The sequence below is a fragment of the Leptodactylus fuscus genome, chromosome 4 (assembly GCF_031893055.1).
Source record: "Leptodactylus fuscus isolate aLepFus1 chromosome 4, aLepFus1.hap2, whole genome shotgun sequence".
NCBI classification, from domain to species: Eukaryota; Metazoa; Chordata; class Amphibia; order Anura; family Leptodactylidae; genus Leptodactylus; species Leptodactylus fuscus.
In genome coordinates, this window is record NC_134268.1 from 25,121,357 (window position 1) to 25,145,154 (window position 23,798).

The 23,798-nt window shown below is 38.8% G+C and overlaps 1 protein-coding gene across 1 annotated transcript in view; it reads left to right on the forward strand.

The window, feature by feature from the left end:
* Positions 1 to 23,798, forward strand: part of CSMD3 (CUB and Sushi multiple domains 3) — a 1,052,627-nt gene that overhangs the window by 387,663 nt on the left and 641,166 nt on the right. Inside the window, exon 6 of the mRNA XM_075270295.1 lies at positions 11,298 to 11,410. Coding sequence (XP_075126396.1) covers positions 11,298 to 11,410 — 113 coding nt within the window. The remainder of the gene's footprint in view (positions 1 to 11,297; positions 11,411 to 23,798) is intronic.

The window sequence follows — 23,798 nt, forward strand, 5'->3', positions numbered from 1 at the left end:
AAAAAAAATTATACTTAGCAAGTCCATGAGTGAGGGTTGAGCTGGATTCTCCGAGAAATCTTCTCTGCGCAGCATCCCCGCGGCATCTTCCGGCTCTGAATTCACTCTGCCAGGCATCGGTCCTGGGCAGAGACAACTACGCATGCCCGCACTACAAGAAAATGGCCGCTTACAGTCAAAGCGGCCATTTTCTTGTAGTGCGGGCATGCGCAGTCGGCTCTGCCCAGGACCGATGCCTAGCAGAGTGAATTCAGAGCCGGAAGACGCCGCGGGGACGCTGCAAGGAGAAGATAGAAGAAACATTATTGATTGGCTGACTGTATAGCATTCCACCAATCAATGCTGGTTCAACATCGAGTTTTTCCATTCGAATAGCGAGTGGTACTCGATCGAGTACGAGTGTTTTGAATACTCGCTCATCTCTGTCCTTTATCTATAATATCCGACTTAACGAAACACTCCAGTGAGTTCCAACTTGGGACACATTCCAACAATCACTTCCGCTTCATAATCACATAGGCCGCTGTCGATTTTGGGTAACTCAATTCGCATGCTATGTCCCTTAAGTATCAATCATTTCTGTGGTACCCCACGATTACCCCTTTTCTTGAAATCGGACAACTCTGCACTTTGTGGCATCTTGCATGTGACTAATGCCAATGCTGTTTTCTATTCAATGGCGGAAGTACATCACGACCGCAGATATCTTCATTTGCATGCGTGTCCAGATTCTTATTGGTAGACAGTGTATTACTCTACTAACATCTTGTTTTGAACTGAATTGAACCCTGATAAAACCATTCTGCATCGAACATTATACCGTCATAAAATCGCTGCAATTTTCTATCAAGGACAACAATCAGGCTTGTGCAGGATGTCAAGCGGCTGAAATATATTTTTAGACAGGTTTCAGATTAGGAATGGTTCATTTTTAGCTTTATTTGAACAATACACTATTGAAGAAAATTCGACAGGCCCTTGTAAAGTGACCTCTAGATAGAGTAGTCATCCAGACCTTAGAAAGAGATAAAGGTTAAAGAGTTTGCTTGATGTTCTTACTAAACTTTCTTACATTTCTTTTAAAGTTTTTTTGGCCATTTTCGTTGCTGACATGCTTTTACTGTGGAACAGGGCGAGCTCATGGGTGACTCAGAAGTTTACATTAAAAATGTATACAATTTTACTTCTATTCTAGAGTCCACCACCAGGTCTAACACCGATTTTTGACAATTTATCTATTTTCATGATTTCTGCAGCAAAAGTTCTTATCCCTGTGAAATAGAGATTTTCCCTCCAACGGTAGATAAAAAATCTCTCCAAACTGGATTCCATATTCAAGAATCCCTATAAGATTTATTTATCATGGGGCCTTTTTAATGATATTTTTCCCACTTGGCTTACTTTGTTACTAGGATGTTTGTTTGCACTAGATTTTTTTATGATTGGTAAGAAGTGGAGTGTGATTGTCACCGTAGCTAGAAAACACCTCTAAAAAAGTTAATTCAAAATTCGGACTCTACCATTCCCATTGAACTCCCCATATTTGGTTACTGTACACCTGTGGTGAACTGACTTTTTCATTGTCACAACACTTATGTAGCATCACTGCTAGACTCAGTAGAGTTTGTAACAAACCCAAATCGACCCGTGTATTCCAAATTGTTTGGTAATGAATAAAACCAAACAATTTGGGATTTGGTAAACTAAAATGACCACGCTCCTCTTCGGTTACCTCATTTATCTGCCTCACCATTGCATCTCTTGTCCTGTGATGTCATGCCACCTGGACTCTAATGAGGTCTGTGATTGGGCCACACTGGTCACATGGGCACGCCATCATCACATCATGATACTTAGGATGCCCATGTCATTGCTGAGGCACAATCACAGGCCTCATCGGTATTGCTTCGTCTGAACATGGGAGGAAACAAATCTTCAGGAGTTGGGGCCACACGGTGGCTCAGTGGTTAGCACTGCAGCCTTGCAGTGCTGGAGTCCTGGTGTTCAAATCCCGCCAAGGGCAAAAAACCATCTGCAAGGAGTTTGTATGTTCTCCCCGTGTTTGCATGGATTTCCATCCCATATTCCAAACAGACATACTGATAGGGAAAAATGTACATTGTGAGCTCTATTATGGGGCTCACAATCTACATAAAAAATTTAAAAAATCTTCAGGAGTTCACCTTCTTCAACTACTACCAGTTTTTGGTCTTTTCACAATATTGACCCACTCGTCTTGATGAATTTGTTCTTCAATGTATAGACAATGGAAAGAACTATCAATCTCTTTATGCCGGTGCCACAACTCCCATTCTGTGCCTCAATCAACACATTAGGAGAATGTGGGTGGAGCTATAATGATGTGAGCTATAATGTGGGTGGAGTTTTGTGGTGTGAGCTATAATGTGGGTGGAGTTTTGTGGTGTGAGCTATAATGGAAATCTAAGACAGCTCCTACCTGCCATTGATCTACATTCTGACACACGTGCTGGAGCCTCTTCATATATCAGCCATTCCTTGCGCCATTTGGGGCCTTTATTAAGACTTTTATATGAAATTTTAGGACTTACAAGTATTCGTCCTGGTTATAGTCTATGTATTTTCAGGAAGCGATTTATGTATATGTATTGTGATCTACTTGGGATTTTAAGTCTTTAATAGAGATGAGCGAACACTAAAATGTCTGAGGTTCAAAATCCGATTCGAACAGCCGCACACTGTTCGACTGTTCGAACGGATTTCGAACCCCATTATAGTCTATGGGGAGAAATGCTTGTTTCAGGGGTAGGCAACATTCGATACAATTATACTTACCTAGTCCACGAGTGAGGGTCGGGCTGGCTTCTGCTTCATATCTTCTCCTGGCGCAGCATCCCCGCATCTTCTTCCGCCTGGAAATTCACTCTGCCTAGGCGCAGTCGGCTCTGCCTAGACGCTGGACGCTGCACGGAGAAGTCGTCGGAAAGGTAACAGAAGAACCAGCGTTGATTGGCAGAATGTATAGCATTCTGCCAATCAACGCTGGTTCTGCATCGAACATTAAACTTCGAACAGCTGGTATTGTTCGATCGAGTACCCCATACCTTTCCCCAGTTCTCCAGTGTCCCCCACTGCTGTTTGGTCCCACAGTGCCCTAAGGCTTCTTCCTACAGAAGTCTTCACCTCACGTGGCCTAACTAAAGGAACCTGGATGTCAATCACTTATGTCACCCAGGATGTCCTTTGTTCTTTCCTTAGGCTGCTGAGGCCAATCATGGACAGCGAAGACTTCTACTGGAACAACACCCTGGAAGTAACAGACAGGATTGCGGTGGGAGAAACTTTGCCACTTGGGACAGAGGAATATATATTTTTTCACCTCATTGGCCTCCTTGAAAAAAACTGTATCTCCTGAACAACTCCTTTAAGTATTTGGATAAAGCTTACCATGGCTGGTTTCGGTACAGGCAGTGTGACTAGATTTCTGAGGCATTGTCTGATTTTCATATTGGCAGTCCTGTGTTAGCCAAGACTTCAGAAGAGTAAAAATCTAGTGGTCCTGACATCAAACATCTTTACAATGAATAAGTGGTTCAGCTATGCAACTGGCAAAGGGAGTAGAGAGGCTGGCTGTATAGCTAGAGATATAACCAATATATATAGAGAGAATGAATGAATGAATGAATGAATGATAATGTCACCTAAGAAGGGCTTCCCCATAGGTCTTAGTATGACCTTTAAAATTGCCCCTAAACCTGGTTATCGGCCAAACCAATGACCCCATCTGTACACAGTATTGATTCAATGTATTATTCTGCTTTGTTGTCTGCAGAGATACAGATGTAACTAAGTTAACCTTGACATTGTGCAGTGTGATAACTTGCTGCAGCATGATACCTTAACTGCAAAGTCATTGACACACCAGAGATAACACATTGGTATTAATTTAGTAATACTGGAGTTCTGTATGCCTGTCTTGATGAAGTTTGGCTCAAGATGTGCCTGAAAAGGATCCGAACTCTCAAAGTAGACCCTTCTCCACCTCCACCAGCTCCACCACTTCTTCCCTTACAGGTGCTTTTAACGTTTCCAATGCAGTTGGGTTTTCTCTAGCCTTCACTATCCCCATTAAAGATTTTTGTTAGTTTCAGTACCTAATATGCTAATTAAGCTCCATACTGTCAGGTGAATGGCTCCGGGCTCTCTGCTCTATCTTTACCTGACGATAAAGAGTTGGATGAGCATTTTGGGTGATCAAATTCACCATCTCGTCCAACTCGAACTCTTTGTATTTGTTAATTGGTGCCTCGCCACTGTTTCTGGTACAGTTAGGTTATTTTCTCTTCTCCCCACCATTCCTGAGCCATCATTTCTATTAATTTGAGCACTCAATTTGCTACTGAGGTTCTCTACGGTCAGGTGGTTGGGTCTTGACTTTCTACTCCAGTAAAGGTTCACCCACCACACCCTGCTGCACATGTAGTTTTTCAATGAGATGTATACATAAGAAGACACATCTAAGGAATATCTAAATGATACAATGTAGTGATTTATAAAAATGTTGTGGAATAGATGAGAATTTTATACAGCAAATTATCAGCAAATTAAGGAACTAAGGGCGAATAGGGGCACTTTAACAATGGTTAATTCTTTCATGAAATATAAAAATTATACATGACAATCTTACTAGAAAACAAATAAAACCTTTGATAATCCGTGTCATTGAAATAAATGGCACACATATGCCTGAAATGTTTAAATGTGCACATCACAGATGTATGCTGCTTGACTGCATCTTGAAAGAGCAGTGTCTCAGATGTCAATATGATGCTCATCTGAGACCGGCGCTGATGTGACTAGTAAGAAAAATGCAGAAGCAGAAAGAATATATAAAAATCTATGTTGGCATAAAATAACATTGGATTGTACTTTAATATCTGTGTATGGATTTAAAGAGGTTTTCCAGGACTCTTGTATTGATGCCCTATTATTAGAAGATGTCATTAATATTTGATCAGACTGGGTCCAACATCCGGAACCCTCACTGATCAGCTGTTTAGAGTGGTGTAGATCTGGGGTGAGTGTTACTTCATCTTTTTTTGTCATCTTTATGAGTCACATGAGCCATTGGCTGCTCGGTATCATTGAAGTCAATTGAACTGGCTGCAATACCAAGTACAACCACTATACAATGTATTGGTATGCAGTGAAAAGGCTGAATGCTGGGTTTTCTTGGGGTGTTGAATGAAGGGCATCCACCAATCTCAAACTGATGGCCCTTTTTAAGGACCCCCTTTAATCTACGTGACTGGTTTAATAAATGGGTAAATTATTTATTTTTTACTTAAATTCCCATGAACCTAATCATATCTATATTTGTAGATAATTAGAAGTTAAACATTATTCAAATAGAAGTAATTAAAAATTCTGCAGAGTTTAAGATTTTCTCTACTATATCAGTGGTGACAGTCTGTTGTCTTGATTGATTGCCAAAGGATACGACTACAAATGCAGAAACTTTCTATGGTCTGGGACTTGCCAAAAACCCAACCATGATCTACAGCTGTGTTATCAGGCAGGGACACTACATATATGAGAAGATATCACAACCACATATATTTGAAGAGTACTGACTAAATATACAGATTTTGGCAAGGTGCCTAAACATCGAATGTACAGATGAGACCAAACACAATTGTTCTCCAATTTGGTTAAGAATTACAAGTCATCACAATAGCAAAGCATGAAAAAGCAGAAACTCACTCCCCTGGGGATGGCCACATATAGACACATATACAATAGCTATCAATAGCTGTCATGAAAGTATGTTGTATGTAGAAATGCAGCATAACATGCAATACACATATACAGATTAGAGATGGTCGAGCCTCTGAAGATTTGTTTTGTTTTGGGTTCAGATGGTTTGGTAAAAGACTAGTTTTTGGTCAAAGTTGTTCAGTGATGAACCCCCAAAATTTCATGTTGGGTCGAAGTCCCAAAGAGAGTAGGATTCCTGTAGCTTGTTTCTCATATGAAGAATTGTAGCAAAGTGTTCCATCACATGTAAATTCATAATTTTGGAGTAGAGATTAGAGATGAGCGAACAGTAAAATGTTCAATATTCGATATTAGTTTCGAGTAGCTCCTCAATATTCAACTACTCGAATCGAATATCGAACCCTATTATAGTCTATGGGGGAAAAATGCTCGTTTCAGGGGAAGGCAACATTCGATCAAATAGAACTTACCAAGTCCACGAGTGAGGGTCGGGCTGGATCCTCTGAGAAGTCTTCTCCGTGCAGCGTCCCCGCGGCGTCTTCCGGCTCTGAATTCACTCTGCCAGGCATCGGGCCTGGGCAGAGCTGACTGCGCATGTCCGCACTACAAGAAAATGGCCTCTTACAGTCAAAGCGGACATTTTCTTGTAGCACGGGCATGAGCAGTCGGCTCTGCCCAGGCCCGATGCCTGGCAGAGTGAATTCAGAGCTGGAAGACGCCGTGGGGACGCTGCACGGAGAAGAACCAGCGTTGATTCGCCGACTGTATAGCATTCGGCCAATCAACACTGGTTCTGCATCAAATTTTTCCATTCGAATAGCGAATGGGTATTCGAGTACGAGTATTTCGAATACCGTAGTATTTGATCGAATACCTGCTCGATCGAATACTACTCACTCATCTCTAGTAGAGATCTGCATGTGATGGTAGAGTTGGGTGTTTCCAAAAAAAAAGAGATTGGCATGTGTGTCTTTTAAAGTGGGAACAGGAATAAGCTGGTGTTTTTTTTTTTTTTTTTGCCCAATCTCTGTTGGAAGAGGTTGGCTTTAAACCATGGATGTGCCATAACTGCAGAGATGCTATCTGGGTATTGGGGAGTAAAGATAAATAGATGATGATGAGGATTTGAGGGAAGGTAGTTGGAATTTAAGCCTGTGTCGGTATCATATCACCTAGATGAGCGACGTGCGTCTCAATAAGTCCTGGGAGGAAAAGTGTGGTGCTTAGCCACCAGAGCCAGCCAAGGTGGCTAATGTATACTTAGCACATTTCTTACCTTGCTGCATACAAAATCCAACTGGTCCTGCAGGAAATCTCTTCACTGCTGTGATCCCACGTAAATACAAGTACACAAAGATACAGAATATGAACGACACAACAAGCGGAAACAAGTAACTCAGGAGGAGACCGAATAACTACCTACTGCATCTTCCAAAAATTTATAACCCTTGTCAAGACCCAGCAGAATAACTCAGGGTAAAAAAGCAATACATAAAGCTAAAAATCCATTATGTATTGCAAACTTACCAAGAAATTGAAGTTCTTATCCTACAAAAACACATAAAGAATTTAGAAAGTGAACTTTTTAAAATATTATTCTCAGTCAAGCATCAGATTCTTTTGCTATATTTTTGTGTCTCCTGGGAATTCCTCAAAGCTCATAGACTTGCCTCGGAGCTTCAGCTCTGATGGTATCCGATGAATTGCCACTGACATGTTTGACACTTGATATGGAACTTTATTGCAAATATTACTTTTGCTTCTTGATTTGAAGCTTGGCTACTTTGAGTACATCGTGCCCATGAGAGAGTTTTTGTATTCTATGTAGAGCCCAAACTTCGTAATATAGACAGCAAATTCCTTCTTGCCTATGCTAATGTCTCTCAGTCTTTCTTCTTTAGCACAATATTGCCTTTGTATATTGTCTATATATGATTTCAGAGATCTCATGTGGACCTCCTCACCCCATATGGGGCTGCTTTATTTCATCACGGTAGCCTTCTTTTTATCAGTCTGGTTTTATACATGTAAATAAGTCCAGCATTTTTTATTTATGAACCAATTATTTAGATGATGACAGTGGCTGAGCTACATTTGGGAATACTATAGCCCATAAAGGCTGCATTTTTCCACACATGATTTGGCCAAGATGAATGTATGTGTGTATCACATTGCAAAACCAATATTAGATTTATATTGAAAGGGTTTAGAGATGGGTATAAAGAATTACCTGTGTAGATACTAGTTATTGGAGGTCACTTCTTAAAAACATAGATACATAGTAGATGAGGTTGGATAAAGACATCAGTCCATCAAGTCCAACCTATAACCCTACAATCCCCCTACAGTGTTGATCCAGAGGAAGGCAAAAAAAAAAACAAGAGGCTCATGCCAATTGCCCCATTTCAGGGGAAAAATTCCTTCCTGACTCCAATCTGGCAGTCAGTATAAAAACCCTGGATCAACGTGTCCTTAAAATCTAGAGTCCATAACCTGTAATATTGTTCTCTAGTCATCCAAGCCCTCTTTGAACTTGTTTAATGAATCCACCATCACCACTTCCCGGGGCAGAAAGTTCCAGAGCCTCGCTGTTCTTACTGTGAAGAATCCCCTTCTATGTTTCTGGTGAAACTTTCTCTCCTCCAGACGTAGAGGGTGTCCCCTTGTCACTGTCACTGGCCTAGGAGTAAAAAGACAAATATTATTTTTTAATACAGTAGGGGGATAACGTCATGATCATTGAGGGTCCAACCACTCAACCGCCAACTGATTCCAAGAACAGGGGTCTGGTTGCCCGATCTTGATGGAGCAGAAGGCCGAGCATGCACTCTAGTGTTCCATTCATTCTCGGAGAGAGCGGAGTACAGAACTGAATAAAAGATATCTTCTGAAGTTGGTCCAATATTTTATTAAGGAATTCCAAGTTAACCACTTAATGACTGCCGATACTCATTTTACAATGGTCACTATGGGTCTTTAATCCGGTAGCCCTGTAATGGGTGAAGACGATGCTCAGTTGTGTATACAAAGCAGAATACCTGCTTCTAATGTCCAAGATGAGAACAACTCTGGTCATGAACGTTTATCCCCTTAGAGGCTGAAGTCAATAGAGAATGCGGCATCTAAGTGGTTTGAAAGAGAGGACAAACACAATCGTTGGATATCAATGGTGTCACCTGCTGTTACCGGGGGCCTAACTGAATAGAATGTCTGTTAGTTATGATCACAAGTAAAAGTCCACATGTAACATTTTATTTAAAAAAAAAAAAATACAAAAAAAGTTGATACTTTTTAATGTTCATTTCTAATTAGAAATAAAACCTAAGTGCTGTTTTTGAGTCCTGCTTTTATTCCCTACTGATTTTTTACAACTTGTATTGGTCTTTATTTTATGACATGTAATAGCTTTAGACATACAGTTTTTCTAGGAAAAAGGGTCAATCTGTCTCAAAGAGCTTATTTGCTGACAGTTGAACATTTTAATGATATAGGAGCTGATCATAACAATGTTCTGAAGTAAAAAGGCTTTCACAAAAAGTACAGCTATCTCAGTCACGATGAAAGTACAGTTATTGATTATAGACACAGCTGGAATGTAATGGAAGCTAAAAGAGTATCAAAAAGAGTATCAAAAAGAGTAGCAAAATGTTCATTTGTAGCGATGGTGATGACAAGGAACACCACTGGCCTAGATGAGCTCTACACCAACAGCATGCATTTGGCCATTCCTGTGGATCTATATACATTCTCTCACATAATAAGTGAGATGTGGAATTTGGAACCTCAAGACAATTTTTGTATTTTTGTATTTTTTGTATTTTTTCTAATCTTTTCATTCTAGTGGTTCTGGGTTACCTGGCTAGGCAAAACCAACGAATCTTTATGTCACCACAAACTGCATTGAATAACTATTTGCCCCACCAATTGAACAAACTCTATGAAAAAAGCAAAGCAGAAAACGAAAACCTCTGTATGGCAAACTGGGGCATTTTTCTAGTTTATTTCAGAAAGGCATGGGGCACCATTTTATAGTTCCCTTGGGGCCAGGGTTTAGTTTTAGTAGGCTCTGTTTATTACCAGCCTTGTTGGATAAAATTCCAACATCAAAAAAATGTATAAAAAAATAACCTTTAATCCATATAGTTAAATAGAAAAATCCAAACAATATCAAAGATCCATGAAAGAAAACACACTACTTGCCTACGTGTTAGCATCAAATTACACTTACCAAGTTCACAAGTGAGGGTCGGGCTGGATCCTCCGAGCAGTCTTCTCCGTGCAGCTTCCCTGCGGCGTCTTCCAGCTCTGAATTCACTCTGCCAGGCATCGACTTGTAGTGCGGGCATGCGCAGTCGGCTCTGCCCAGGCCCGATGCCTGGCAGAGTGAATTCAGAGCCGGAAGACGCCGCGGGGACGCTGAAAGGAGAAGACTGCTCGGAGGATCCAGCCCGACCCTCACTCGTGGACTTGGTAAGTGTAATTTGATCGAACGTTGCCTACGCCTGAAATGAGCATTTTCCCCCCATAGACTATAATAAGGTTTGATATTCGATTCGAGTAGTCGAATATTGAGGGGCTACTCGAAACGAATATCGAACCTCGAACATTTTACTGTTCGCTCATCTCTATTAATCACCACTCCTGGGTTCTGTCGTGGTGTTTGATGTGGTTCCCTGACCTCTTCTCTTTCAGTCTCTTGAGTCAGATGTTTGAACGTACAGGTGACCTCTTCACTATTTACGTCACAGGAGTTTTTTTTCACAGTGGCAATGCAATGTAATTACAGAATTAAACAGGATGAGACTGAAATTGCATTGCAATTAAATAAACTTCATGCAATGTGACCATGGAAGGCTTCATCGTGAATACATGAGTGCAGCATCGATGGAAGTCTCAGTTGTTAGATCCCTACTAATCTATTATTGATGACCCATCCTGAGGAAAGGTTATGAATAAAAAGGAGATGGACAACCCCTTTAATAATTGTTAAAGGGATTTTCCAATATCGATAGCCTTTCTTTTAGAATAGATCAGGAATATAACATACTGTAGGAGGAAGTCTGGGGTTGCAGTGCTGCAAGTTCCTCATTTATATGGACTCACCAGTGCCAGACTAAGGTTCCTAGGACCCTCCAGATAAAATGATTCTGGATGTCCTGGTAAATAGACCATAGTACCCTTCATTAGATGTCTACTGGGCCATTATAGTAGCACCAGAGGAGTTACTGTTAATCTGGTTCGCTAGTCCAACATTGGACTCATCTACTGTACCTGAGTGGAGGTGCAGGATATGGCAGTTTCGTCCTATTGACCCAACTTTTATACCTTGGTTCCGAGTAGTGGTTACCTAGTTTACTGCGTACTTTCCATTCATTTGTGTATAGTCATCCATCTATAAAAGATCAACCAGACTTTTTTGGAATATTTTATGGTTTTATAAATAATTATGGTTTTTTGTCTTACATTATCAGCACTGTCCTTTCATGTGATGGGATCTTAGTAAACCATGCACAGTGAGGATTGTTACTTTGTTTCCTCAGGTTATCTGGAATGAATGTACCGCCACCAGTAGTCAGCAACAAGCATTGGTTAAGGCTTCATTTTGTCACTGATGGTAACCATCGATACAGAGGATTCAGCGCTCAATATCAAGGTATGTTGAAAACTTATTGAGTTGAGGTTTTTTTGTTACTTTTTTTTCAAAGATCATATCCTTAAATTATATTTTCTGAGATTTTATTTCCATTACAACATTAAGTATTTAAAACATTCTTGTCATTAAAAAGGATTTTCTGGGATTTATCTATTGATGACATATCCTAGGAATACTGTAGATCATCAGTTGAAGATCAGCGGGGTTCTTACACCTGGAACACCTACGAATCAGCTGTTAGAAGTAATTGTGGCATTTTTTCACAGGCCTCTTCAAACAGCAAACCATGGGGGGTCCCTGGTGTTGAATCCCCACCAATCTACAACTGATAACCTCTCTAAGGCTAAATTCACACAGGGGGCGGTGGGGCGGATTTTGGCACTGAAAGTGATGCGGGGAGCTGCGTCACTCTTGGGTCAAAACCCGCCTAACACGACTGTCGCGGCTTCCGACGGTCGTGGCTTCCCCCTCCGGAGTCGGCTTAACTGAATGGGCTGACTCCAGAGTTTTCTGACGCAAGGCGGACACCGCAGCTCAACGAGCTGTAGAATCTGCCTGAAGAAGGGGCGGGCTGCTTGTTGCCTCTCACGGCCTGGCGGTCTCGATAGACCACAATTGTGAGGGGGCGGACTATGACGTGGATTACGCGCCATAATCCTCCCCCTCTGTGCCCCTGTGAATGGGCCCTTAAGGATAGGCTATCAATTAATAAGCCTGGAAAACTCCCTTCAGTAACAGAATGCTTGGCACCCTGTTTCGATTTTGTCCATAGTCCATGTGAATATTTTTTATTGTCCGTATTATGATGATGATTCTATTATATAAATAGATTTTTCTTGTAATAGTTAGTGTATTGGTACACATAGACAAAGATAGCTCCCTTTCTACAAACTTTGAGATTTAGGCTGGGTTCACATGGAGTATTTTGGCACGTAATGTGGTACGTAGATGACGCGGGAGCTTTTGTGTGTGCAAAATAGCGCCGCATATATGGTACCGGCTCCCATTGAAAACAATGGGAGCGTATACGGTCCACAAAAGCTCCCGCGCCGTCTACGTACCACATTACGTGCCAAAATACTCTGTGTGAAGCCGTCCTTAGAAAGCCATAAAATGTATCGCAACACAGCCTGCCAATCCCATCTGTATATCATTATAGCTCAGATTTTGTATATAGTCATAAAAAGGGTTGTTTTTTTTTTTCTATTAGATTTCTTCTCATTTGCTAAGAATTAAATTGTGGCATGTTCCACCAGACTCCATGTGATGAAGATATTCTCCCATAGAAACATCACTGTTAGAGGAGATGTTTGCTATAGGGTGCCATACATTAGCACCATAGACGAAACACAGTACACCTATGGCACCAGTCTACATAGCTGTAGAGACTCTACATAGCTATATCCTGGGAGTTCTGCTATTTAGTGATATGTATGTTTTTTATTTTTTTTACCCGATTGAAACCTATTTTGTTTTTTGTTGGGGTTTTTTCTTAAAATAGTCATGGCATGAAAACATAAGTATTATATGTATTAAACATTTGTACGAGGTCACAAATTAGTAATCAGTTAAAATTACAATATAGATATTTATCAAAAAATTATCAAATATATTGTCCATCCAAGATATATCATTAGTCATTGACTACTTCTATCCAAGAATCATCTTTCATGTGGCTTGTTATTCAACAGTGTTTTATAACATGATGAATAATATAGTTGGCAAGTTCTATAGTTAACTGTAGCTACTAATGTACAGTATAGCAGTAAAAAAATTACATAATATTGTCCTTTATAGCCCTATGCTTGTTTCCTTGATAGCAAAACACTGTTACACCAAAATTACTGAAAATCCTCCAAAAAAATACAAAGTAGGGGAGACCATACACATTAGCTGAATGTTGGCTGAACCTGACAATTTTTGTTAGACTCACTTATCATCTAATCTGTACAGTGGGATGTTAACTCTACTCAATGGCAGAGGTTGGGGGTAAGGAGGGTTGGGCATGTTGGATTTCAAAATACTTTATTATTTTCTTGTCCAGGAAGATAAGACCCCTACATGAATGATTGGCAATGGATTATTCCCCTCTCTCTATAGAGAACACATGCATGATTGGTTGTGCGTGCATGTGTAGGGAGGGGCCAAAAGGAATAGCTGTCAGATGAATACCCAGTTATCATGAGTTATAGGGTTTTTTATGGCTTATTGGTAAAATAGATTATCGTGGGGTAAGGCGACAGGCTCCCCCCTTTCCCTAGTGGGTCAGCTGTATAGTGCCACTTCCAATGCTTATACTATGCACAATATGGGACTGCAAGCAATTCTCTCTAGTCCCTGTATAAGATAGGACATTGATACTACAGCTCAGCCCCCACTGAAGTCAATAGGACCTAAGCTGCAGTAATGGTGCTTGGCCACTATACTTGGTACAAAGTCATCTGCTTCTGGCCCTGTGTTGTATATAGTGTACAGTTGTCAGAAATGGCCCCATAGAACTGGTCTGTGCAGATATTTAGGGCTTATCCTAAAGTTAGGTCATAATAAATAGACCGTGGCAACCCTTTCAAGAAAGCCATTCCCTTGGTTCTAAGCTCTTCCAAACTGACCACCACCCCATTGGAAATCCATTGTTACACCATAGTCTAAAACGCTATTCCTGAATATTTAAAAATAAAAGAAATTCTAGAAATTGCTGACTATAAAATTATGAATAATCTGATGACATCTGAATAAGAGTGAAGGCTTATGATTCACAATATTTCATAGTTGTATGTAGAATCAGATTTCCCCTTTGTAGGAAGGAATCGGAAAGAAAGTTATAAACTTGGATATATCATTTTGTATAATTTGTTTCAGTATTAAATTGTATCCAGTGTTTCCGAGCTTAGCGTCTCTTCCTTATCCTAAGATAGAAGACCTAGCAGATCTACATTGAAATGATAGAATATTAATTTGATTTCTTTTTATTTTGATCCTTAATTATTTAATTAAAACATAATTATACAGTTCATTCTATTTTTATTCGTAGAAAATGCATAGCCCCATGAACAGAATTTCATTTGATACTTGTTTAATATACTTATTCATTTCTATTTTGTGATTAAATTCTATATTTTTATCCAGAAAAAGACATTTTTAGAGCTGTGTAAAAAATATTTTAAAATCGTAGAATATATTTAGAATGTTGTAACACTGACATTGCTTCATTGTTAATTTTATTTTTGCTTTGTTGTAGCCGATTTTCTTCACCTTTCTCTTTTTATCCATGAAATGTTTTACAAATATTTACAGTTCCATTTTTATCTTATTTTCCGTGTGTTGTTGAGCTATGTGGTTTTTGTTTGTTTTTTTACATTTTTTTTGTATCTAAGAGATCATTGTAAAAATTGCCATGACTAAATAAGGAGCGCATTGAGTTCTTGTTTCAGAGCTGAAAATACTGTATTTAAAGTTTAGCCTATTTTGCCTAAGGATAGTCTTTAGCGGATAAGAAAAATTGAATTTTGTTATATAATATATATAGCTTGCTTTTATTTTAAGCCGTTTATGTTTTTTATCCTTTTTTACACATACATTAAAAATAAGTACTATCGACCAATTTTATTACAAATTTAAATTCCTATACTACATTGTATTCATGAAGCCAATTAGATTTTCTTCACACATACATAGGATTTTAAAATGTTTCATGTATTTTATAGAATTATTTATATAATTATAGAAATCTATTCAGAAAAAGATCTCGGAAAAAAAACAAAAATAAACCTAAAGTATTGTGCTTTTTCGTTATAATGGCTAAGGCCTCGTTCACATCTGTGTCTGTAATCTGTTCGGGGGAGTCCGCATGGGAACCCTCCAAACGGACTACTGAACGCATTGGCAAGTGGTGTACAGTGAAAGCACATGGACCCCATAGACTATAATGGGGTCTGTGTGCTTTCCAGACTGTCTCCGAAACATGCGGACATAAAAGTAGTTCACGATCTACTTTCCTGTCCGCATGACTCGTGCGGAGACCTTGTGGAAAGCACACAGACCCTATTATAGTCTATAGGATCCATGTGCTTTCATTGTACACCGCTTGCCAATGCATTCGGTAGTCTGTTTGGGGTGGGTCCCCATGTGGTCTCCCCCAAACGGATTACCAATGCAGATGTGAACGAGGACTAAAGCTCCATGTAGCAGGCTACAGTGAAAAAGTGCAGTGGAAAAAAACATGGCGGGAAGGTATCACTTTTTTTCTGCAACAGATAGTCTCCTTAAAATATAACTATAAGGAAACCGTTGGCATTCCCATAGGTATAATTGATATGCTAGTATTTCCAAAACCACAATGTTTTTGGAAATCGCAGCATTTCCACTGTGCATATTTTTTTGCAATGTGTGGTTGGGTTTCTCTGTAAAATGCTGTGGTTTTTGCCGCGGCATATTCCCTGTGGCCAAACCACTGTGTTTACATGACGTGGAGCCCTAGCCTAAAAGTTTTAATGAGATTTTTCTTTTAAGTAATAAAACAGAATAAAAAAGTTCTCAGGCATGGATATAGGGAATGGCCACTGCCTTTTACCTCTCACACTGAGAGTAATGATCGAGTACTGAATAGAGTGATGGATAAAGGGAAAAAGGGAGAAGACACCACTGGAGGAGGATAGATGAAAAAGGAGGGGGGGGGGTAAGGGAGCAAGGCTTTGATGTAGCAGAGCAGAGCAAGACTCAGTGAATGTGTGACATGCAGTTAAAAGTACATTATATGAGGAGAATCTTCTTTTTTAAAGTGTCTTACAAAGTGTACCTTAATAGTAAGGGTAGAAAAATAATCAGGTTTACAGAGGTAGGGGTGAATGATAGTGGAGATAAGACATAAAATGGGATTAAGAGGAAGCAAAGAGGATAGAGATGTGAGGCAGGAAGCGTGCTGACGTAAGGGTTAAAAAAAAAAAAGCTAAGATTTTTGTCACAATTCAATATATGAAAGAAGACAAAGCTGAAGTATCAGTAACCTTATAGAAGTTCTAATATAAAACTAGGATGTTATAATAAGAAAAAAAATCAATTGATTTTAAAATCCATCTAAAATATGGCCAAAATTTGTTGTTTTGTATGGAACAGGAGAGCCATTCAGATTGGAGGCTTCATACCTCTGTATATATACATTTGCGTAAAAGTATACAAAAAAATGCCTTCAAATCTTCTGTTATATATTATTTAGTCCTTAAAAGGGTTGTTCACATTAAAGTTATTTCTGGGTTAGCTATGAATCTTCCAAAAATGTCAGGGTCAACCAAACCAAAAATGTTTGAAGTTTATGCTGTGGGGTTTCTCCAGACACTAGAGCAGTGTTTCCCAACAGGGGCGCCTTGGAAACCACCAGGGGGTTGAAACACTCTGATTGGGAGAATGGCTGCATGCCTTCCTGCAACATGATCTACATCCTTAAGACATTTTGTTGTCTTTTGGGTGAAAAATTAATTGGTAAGAGTGCCCTTCGGAAATAGTTTTTTACCCCAGGGGTTTCCTGAGTCAGAAGAGGGTGGAACACACTACCCTAGAATATAAAAAGTGTATGTGTGTGGTCTATGGAAGAGAATAAATAGTTCCACCCCACCCTCATGGGCTCTGTTGCAGTGTCTCGCAGTGTATGCTTCCTCTTTGTGCCCTTTCTGGACTCATTAGTGGACATCAGTGGATGCTGTGACTGGGCTTCATCAGTCTTTTGGGGTGCAATGACTTCTTGACACTTGTGCTGAATGCCACAACATAACCCAGGAGGGGTACGATTATTTGTTATGTCTACTCACCTACCATGGCCCTCCGCAGAAGAAACCCCAGAGTTTAATAATAGCAATTTAGGTCTGGAAATGCAAGGTAGACCTTGCATATAATTGTGGTGTGAATCTCACCCAAGAATTGGCCCGAGACTATTTATGACGTAGTCACAGTATAGGATATAAATGACTGATAAGATTTTGGTCTGGCATCTGTAAACTGCAACCACAGCATGTTTAGAATCACCCCTGGCCCACTTCTCTTTTCATATCTTGACCCCTTCTCACTTGGTAAGGTGGCAATGCTGTTTCAATAATTCTCATAAAAGTAAATTGTAGAGAAATAAAAAAAGAGAGAACCGAGCTGTGCATAGCGTGATACCGTCCCAAATGAGGTGACACAACAAGAAAAATAGAAAAGATTCTCCCCTTATACAGTTGTATTGCAAATACCCTATTTCCAGGTACAGGGCTTTGAGGCAGCTGATGTGAGAAACATGACGTCTCCTCGATGGCAGATAAAACTGAGAAAGGAACGACCAACGGCACCTTGGGATCCTTGGACAACCAAGTGGTGAACCTGGATGGCCTGGTAGGACTTCTGACTTCCTTCCTGTCTGGTAGGGCCACCACATCTAGATAAAGAATGAATGGAATGTTGACCATAAATATTGTGCTCTCTCAATTTTACTTTTTTTTTTTTTTTTTTTTCTTTTTTTTTTAAGAAAGGAACAACCAACAGCGCCTTGGGATCTTTGGACAACCAGACAACCAGATGGTGAACTAGGATGGCTTGATGCACAAACACCGCGCTCACCAAACTGTAGTCATACTTGGAACTTTATTGGTACCACACTGTTGGTGTGTTTTTATGATAACATTAAAGTTCCAAGTTTGACTATGTTTTGGTGAGTGCGATGTTTGTTCAACAGGCCGTCCTGGTTCACCATCTGGTTGTCCAAGGATCCCAAGGTGCTGTTGGTCATTGCTTTCTCAGAAAGAGTAAATTGTGAGAGGATGACATTCATGGTCATTCACTCTCTACTTAGATGTGGTGGCCCTACCAGGCAGGAAGGAAGTCAGAAGATCTACATTCTCACTCTCTACATAGATGTTTGTCGTAGAAGATAGCAAGATGATGATAATCCCCCTTTAAATATAACATTGTTATTTTCAATAGCATTTGATCATTGTCACTTTCTGATGATCACTTTTTGTAAGATTTCTACAAGTCTCGTGTTTAGAGATTTCTACAATCAATTTCAGAGTCACTCAGCTGTTTTCATACAGACATTCTAATCATAGTTATCACCAATAAGGACTCTTCAACATTTTAGATAAGTTTGACAGCTTGTTATTTGCTTTATTAAAGATTTGAGTCATACCTGCCAGTCCTGGCTTAAAATACACTTTGTGTTCCTAGTTTATTAACTAGCTCAACTTTTGTTGGCCATGATGTATTGGAACTTGGTAAAAAAAAAAAAGAAGTTATAATTACTTAAAATTGCTTAGAATTAATTGTAATTAATTATACTTCCTAATATAGTTTAATTAAAATATGCCTAAATTTAGTATAGTAAGTGTTTAATTATACAAAATAGTAATTTAAATTATTCAACTTTGTGTATATGCAATAAAAAATGAGCCTGATGGAAAAGTCACAGAAAATAAAGTATACAACCTAATATATTATAAAGTCAGAAGAGGATTTTTAATATTCTATACAAGCATATATTTTTTATTATTTTACATCTATATTCTTAAGATTTTTCCAAACATTCCCCTGCAAAAAAACATTAAAAACATATATATATATATATATATATATATATATATATACATATATATATATATGCACTAAATTATATAATATACAAATTATACTTTAAGAATAATTTGTATATATGAATAATATGTTGTGTTATTATACATGTCACATATATTAAAGTTTTTAAATTTCATTGTAATCTATTTTGAGGAATGTTATTTTCTATTACCATATATACTCGAGTATAAGCTGACCCGAATATAAGCCGATCCCCCCTAACTTTAAAACCTGGGAAAACTTATGGACTCTAGTATGAGCCAGGGGGTTGGGGGGGGGGGGGGGGAATCCACCATTGCAGATAAAAAGTCTTGTAATGCGTATTACAGCTTAGTAACTCCATGTGCCTCATAGTAACTGCAGTTAACCCCATCATGTCCCTCACATTAACCCCCTTTATGCCTCACATAAGAATTACTGATATGTGGGACATATGGAGGTAATAATTAGGTATCTTCATAATTAAAGTCCTTCATTAGTACCCTCATGTGTCTCACATATTAGTAACCCTTATATGGGGCACACAGGGGTTATTAGGAGGGACATGATGGGGTTAACTGCTATTAATGTGAGGCACATGGAGTTACTGAAACTAAATTAATAACCCCAAATGCCTTACATTACTAGGAATAGTGACTCCAGTATGTACCTGTGTGTTTTACTTTTACTTTACTGTTGCCTCCTCTCCTCGATATGACAGACATCTTCGATAAGACACAATGAATCCTGAACATAATGGCCACTGATTTATCTGCAGATTACATTCTAGTTTCTACCGGACCTTTGATGACATCACAGTCACGTGACCTACATGACAAGCCAATCACAGAGCAGTAGCACAAAAGGACCACCCCCTTTGTTTAATTTATGCAGGTCCTGGCACATCTCTGTGGTGCGTGGACCCTGAATCGACTATAAGCCGAGGGGGGCTTGTTCAGCATAAAAACTGTGTTGAAAAAGTCAGCTTATACTCGAGTATATATAGTATATTGATTAATAATTCTATTAAACATTAATTTTCTTTAGTTTTTTTTTAGTTTCTTACTATAATTTTTTTGAATTAACTCAGTTTATATCATTAAATATATTTCAGAAAGTTGTAGTAAAGATCCTACATAAGATATTTGTAAAAAATATATTTTTCTCTAGAAGTTGAGCCAAACACTATTTAGAAGATGAGGTCAAAATTTTTGATATAGTTGAAATAATAGACGACAATATAATATACTATAATTGCTTTTCTGTGCAATTTTTTTTTAAGTGAAAGTGTGAGCTGCATATTAGGACTTAACTAAAATTAGAGATGATTTTTTTGAATATTATTTTACCAATTTTAAAAAAATTTATCTTACTTTGGAACATTCCTTTTATTCATATTAAATAATGTTTCATTTATTTTGGTTAAAAAGAGTTAGAGTTAAAAGTTTTGTAAAAGTGTTGAGTTTTACGAAATAAATTTATATCTAACATAAAAGGAGAACAGATGTAGGAAGAGAGGAAGATTACTAAGAATGAATAAGGCAAGTCTATAAAATGGCATTTTATAAAGGATAGACAGATTCAAGCCAACCAAGTAGACATATGAGTAGTTCTGTCACCAGGCCCAGGTATAATTGGAATCCCTTCCCTCCTTACAGCTATGATCCCCACGTTCACCATGAAATTTAGATGAATTTAATCCCATTATTCATAATCTTCCCTTAAAGGGGTTGTCCAGGCTAAACTTTTAAAGTTTAAATATGTTGGGGTTACTACAAAAAATGCAAAAAATACATACTCGCCTGGCCTAGTTGCTTCGTTGTCGTCAAGGGGATCCTGGTTCATTTGCTATTCCGGCATTGTGCTGAAGCCACTGATTGGTCTTAGTACGGTGTTACAGGTAGTGACATTCAGGCCCTTTGCTGATTGGCCTCAGCGGTCATGTGACTACTGAGCCCAATCAGCGGCTTTAGCACAACACCGGTAGACTCCACGGGTATAGATGACATGAGAAGTGCAGGACGACACTGGAGCAACAGGGACAGATGAGAACACTTTTTTTTGACAGCCCCCCAGTTTATTTAAACTTTAAAATGGTTGTCTGTTTTGCCTGGAAAACTCCTTTAGGCTGAGGCCCCACATTGCGGAAGCGCAGCTTTTTTTGTTGCAGATTTTGTTGCATTTCTTTTGAGCCAAAGCAGAAGTTAGAAGTATAAGAACTTCCTATATATTTCCCCATTCCTTTTGTAGCCATTCTTGGATTTGGAAAAAAAAAAAAACACAACAAAATCTGCAACAAAAAAAGCTGTGTTTCCTCAATGTGGGGTCTTAGCCTTAATGTACAATACCTGTGCAGTACGATACATAGAATACACATATGTGACAACGCTTACCTAATTGCATTTCTTTTTGTTTCACTACATTTATTTACGTAATTGCAAACAATAATTAATAGCAACTTATAATTAATACGTAGTTTAGATGAATAGCTTTTCATAAAGTAATTCCCTAAAACTCAGTTAGTAATACGCACAATCATTTGTTTTCTTAACAATTGGTAAGAGATATGCGTCTCAAAAGAACAGATTTTAATTATACAAGAAAAAAGTAATTAAAATTAATCATATCCATGGATAAACAATTATATATTAGAAAACACCTTAATCACGCTGTATAATATGACTGTAAGGGCTCGTTCACATCTGCGCCCCGGGTCTCCGCTTTCAGGTTTCTGTTTCTTGCCCAAAACTGGACAGCGTTTTGTGCTCTCCGTGGTGAAACCGTTTTTTTTTTCAATCAGACACAAAGTCAGACATGCAGGACTTTGTGTCCGTTTTTTTTTTTTTTTTTTTAAACATTTTGCCGTGGAGAACCCAAAATGCTCACGGCAGGACTCGGTCTGACAGGAAACCACTGAACGGAGATTGGGTGTTGGTGTGAACCCAGTGTCAGCTTTGAAATAATTTAAAAAAAATTGCAAAAGTTATGGTTTAGACTGCCAGTGCAAATTTTTATTGTAACCATTTGTGTATTGGGTTTACTATAGGCTTAATACCCACGTTGTGGAAACACAGCTTTTTTGCTGCAGATTTTGTTGTGGTTCGTTGACCAGGAGTGGATTGAACAGAAGGGAGAAGTTTAAGGCTGAAGTCCCATATCGCGGAAACGCAGCTTTTTTTTGTTGCAGATTTTGTTGCATTTTTTTAAGCCAAAGCCAGGAGTGAATTGAGCAGGAGGGAAAAGTATAAGAACTTACTATACATTTCCCATTCCTTTTGTCACCATTCTTGGCTTTGGCTCAAAAACCGCAACAAAATCTGCAACAAAAAAAGTTTTGTTTCCGCAACATGGGGCTTCAGCCTAAGACGTTCTTGGCTTTGGCTCATTAAACCACCACAAAATCTGCAACAGAAAAAAAGCTGTGTTTCCACAATGTGGGGTCTCAGCCTTAAGTTGCAGCCCCACAGGTCGGAAATGCTGTGATTTGCCTGCGGTGGAAAAATCGCGGCGTTTTAAAGTAATTGCAAAGTGGATAGTATTCATGCGAATCTCGTGTCCACTTTGCGGTAAAAACTGGAGCACGGTCTCACTACGATTTTCAAAACCAGTTCGGTTTTCGAAATCGCAGCATGTCAATTATATCTATTGAAATGCCTGTGGCTTCCCCGTGGATAAAGTGGTAACAGAAAGTCCACAGTGGAAAACTCTGTGAATTTTCTGTGTAAAGCGCTACGGAAAGAACCATGATGTGTCCTGTGGGGCGTTAGCCTTAGATGTAGGGTTGAGCGATCGGATCGGTGATCGAGCAAATTTGACGATTGCGATCGGGATCAGCTGGAACGATCCTGAAATCTCAAGATCGGCTCAAACTTACTTAGATGAGATTTTGGTGCTGGTTTTCTTTCTTTAACCAAACATGGATTACAATAGAACCTCATAAGTACAGTTTAGTAGAACCCCTGGGTACTGGAAGCCATCATAGGACGCTAAACTGTGATCATATTTTGGCAGTGTGGAATTGATATAAAAATTATGTTTATTGAATATGAAAATGTTAGCCTAGAAGAGGTCTTTTATAGGTTAAGTACAATTTTATTCTCTCTTTACTCAGATTTAATAGCACACAATATTCAATGTTATTTCATTTCATTTTCCAAAGTTTATTGCTTTCCAATGCAATTTAGATGTATAGTTTTATAGCGTTAAGAAATATAATGTCAACCCTCCCTGTTTTATAAAAAATTCTGAGAGCTGATCATGTCCAGTCTATTTAGAGTTCATCACTACTTGCCAGGGGCTACTAGATTTAATATTACATGGCTCCTATTAACGTAAGACCTACAAAGTGGAAGCCACTGTTTGAGATGGCTCATAGCTTCACCTCATGGGGAGTTGGATAATGGGAAATTTCCATTCTATGGACCTAATTGGGCACATGTGTATACATTATGTTCCTAACCCGTGTATTCTGTGCCATATTCCAACATAGAGGAAACCTTTTAGTATCCCGGTGGAAAATGCCATAAAACCTTAAACATAACACTTCTTACATATGCACAATATTATCATTGTTTTTTTCTTTATTTTTATAATATTCTTATTTTATTGATAAGATCCCTTGTTCTGGAGCTTATTTATTCCTAGGGAATATAAGATACTGCAAAGAGGGTCTGTCTGGATGACTCGGCTCTCTGTACATTGGGTGGCAGTGGCATTACCATTCAGGAAAAAATAGACACAGGGTTAAACTAGATTCCCGTGGATATATCATTCTATACCATCATTTTAAAAGATGGAAACAGTCCTTTAAATTGTA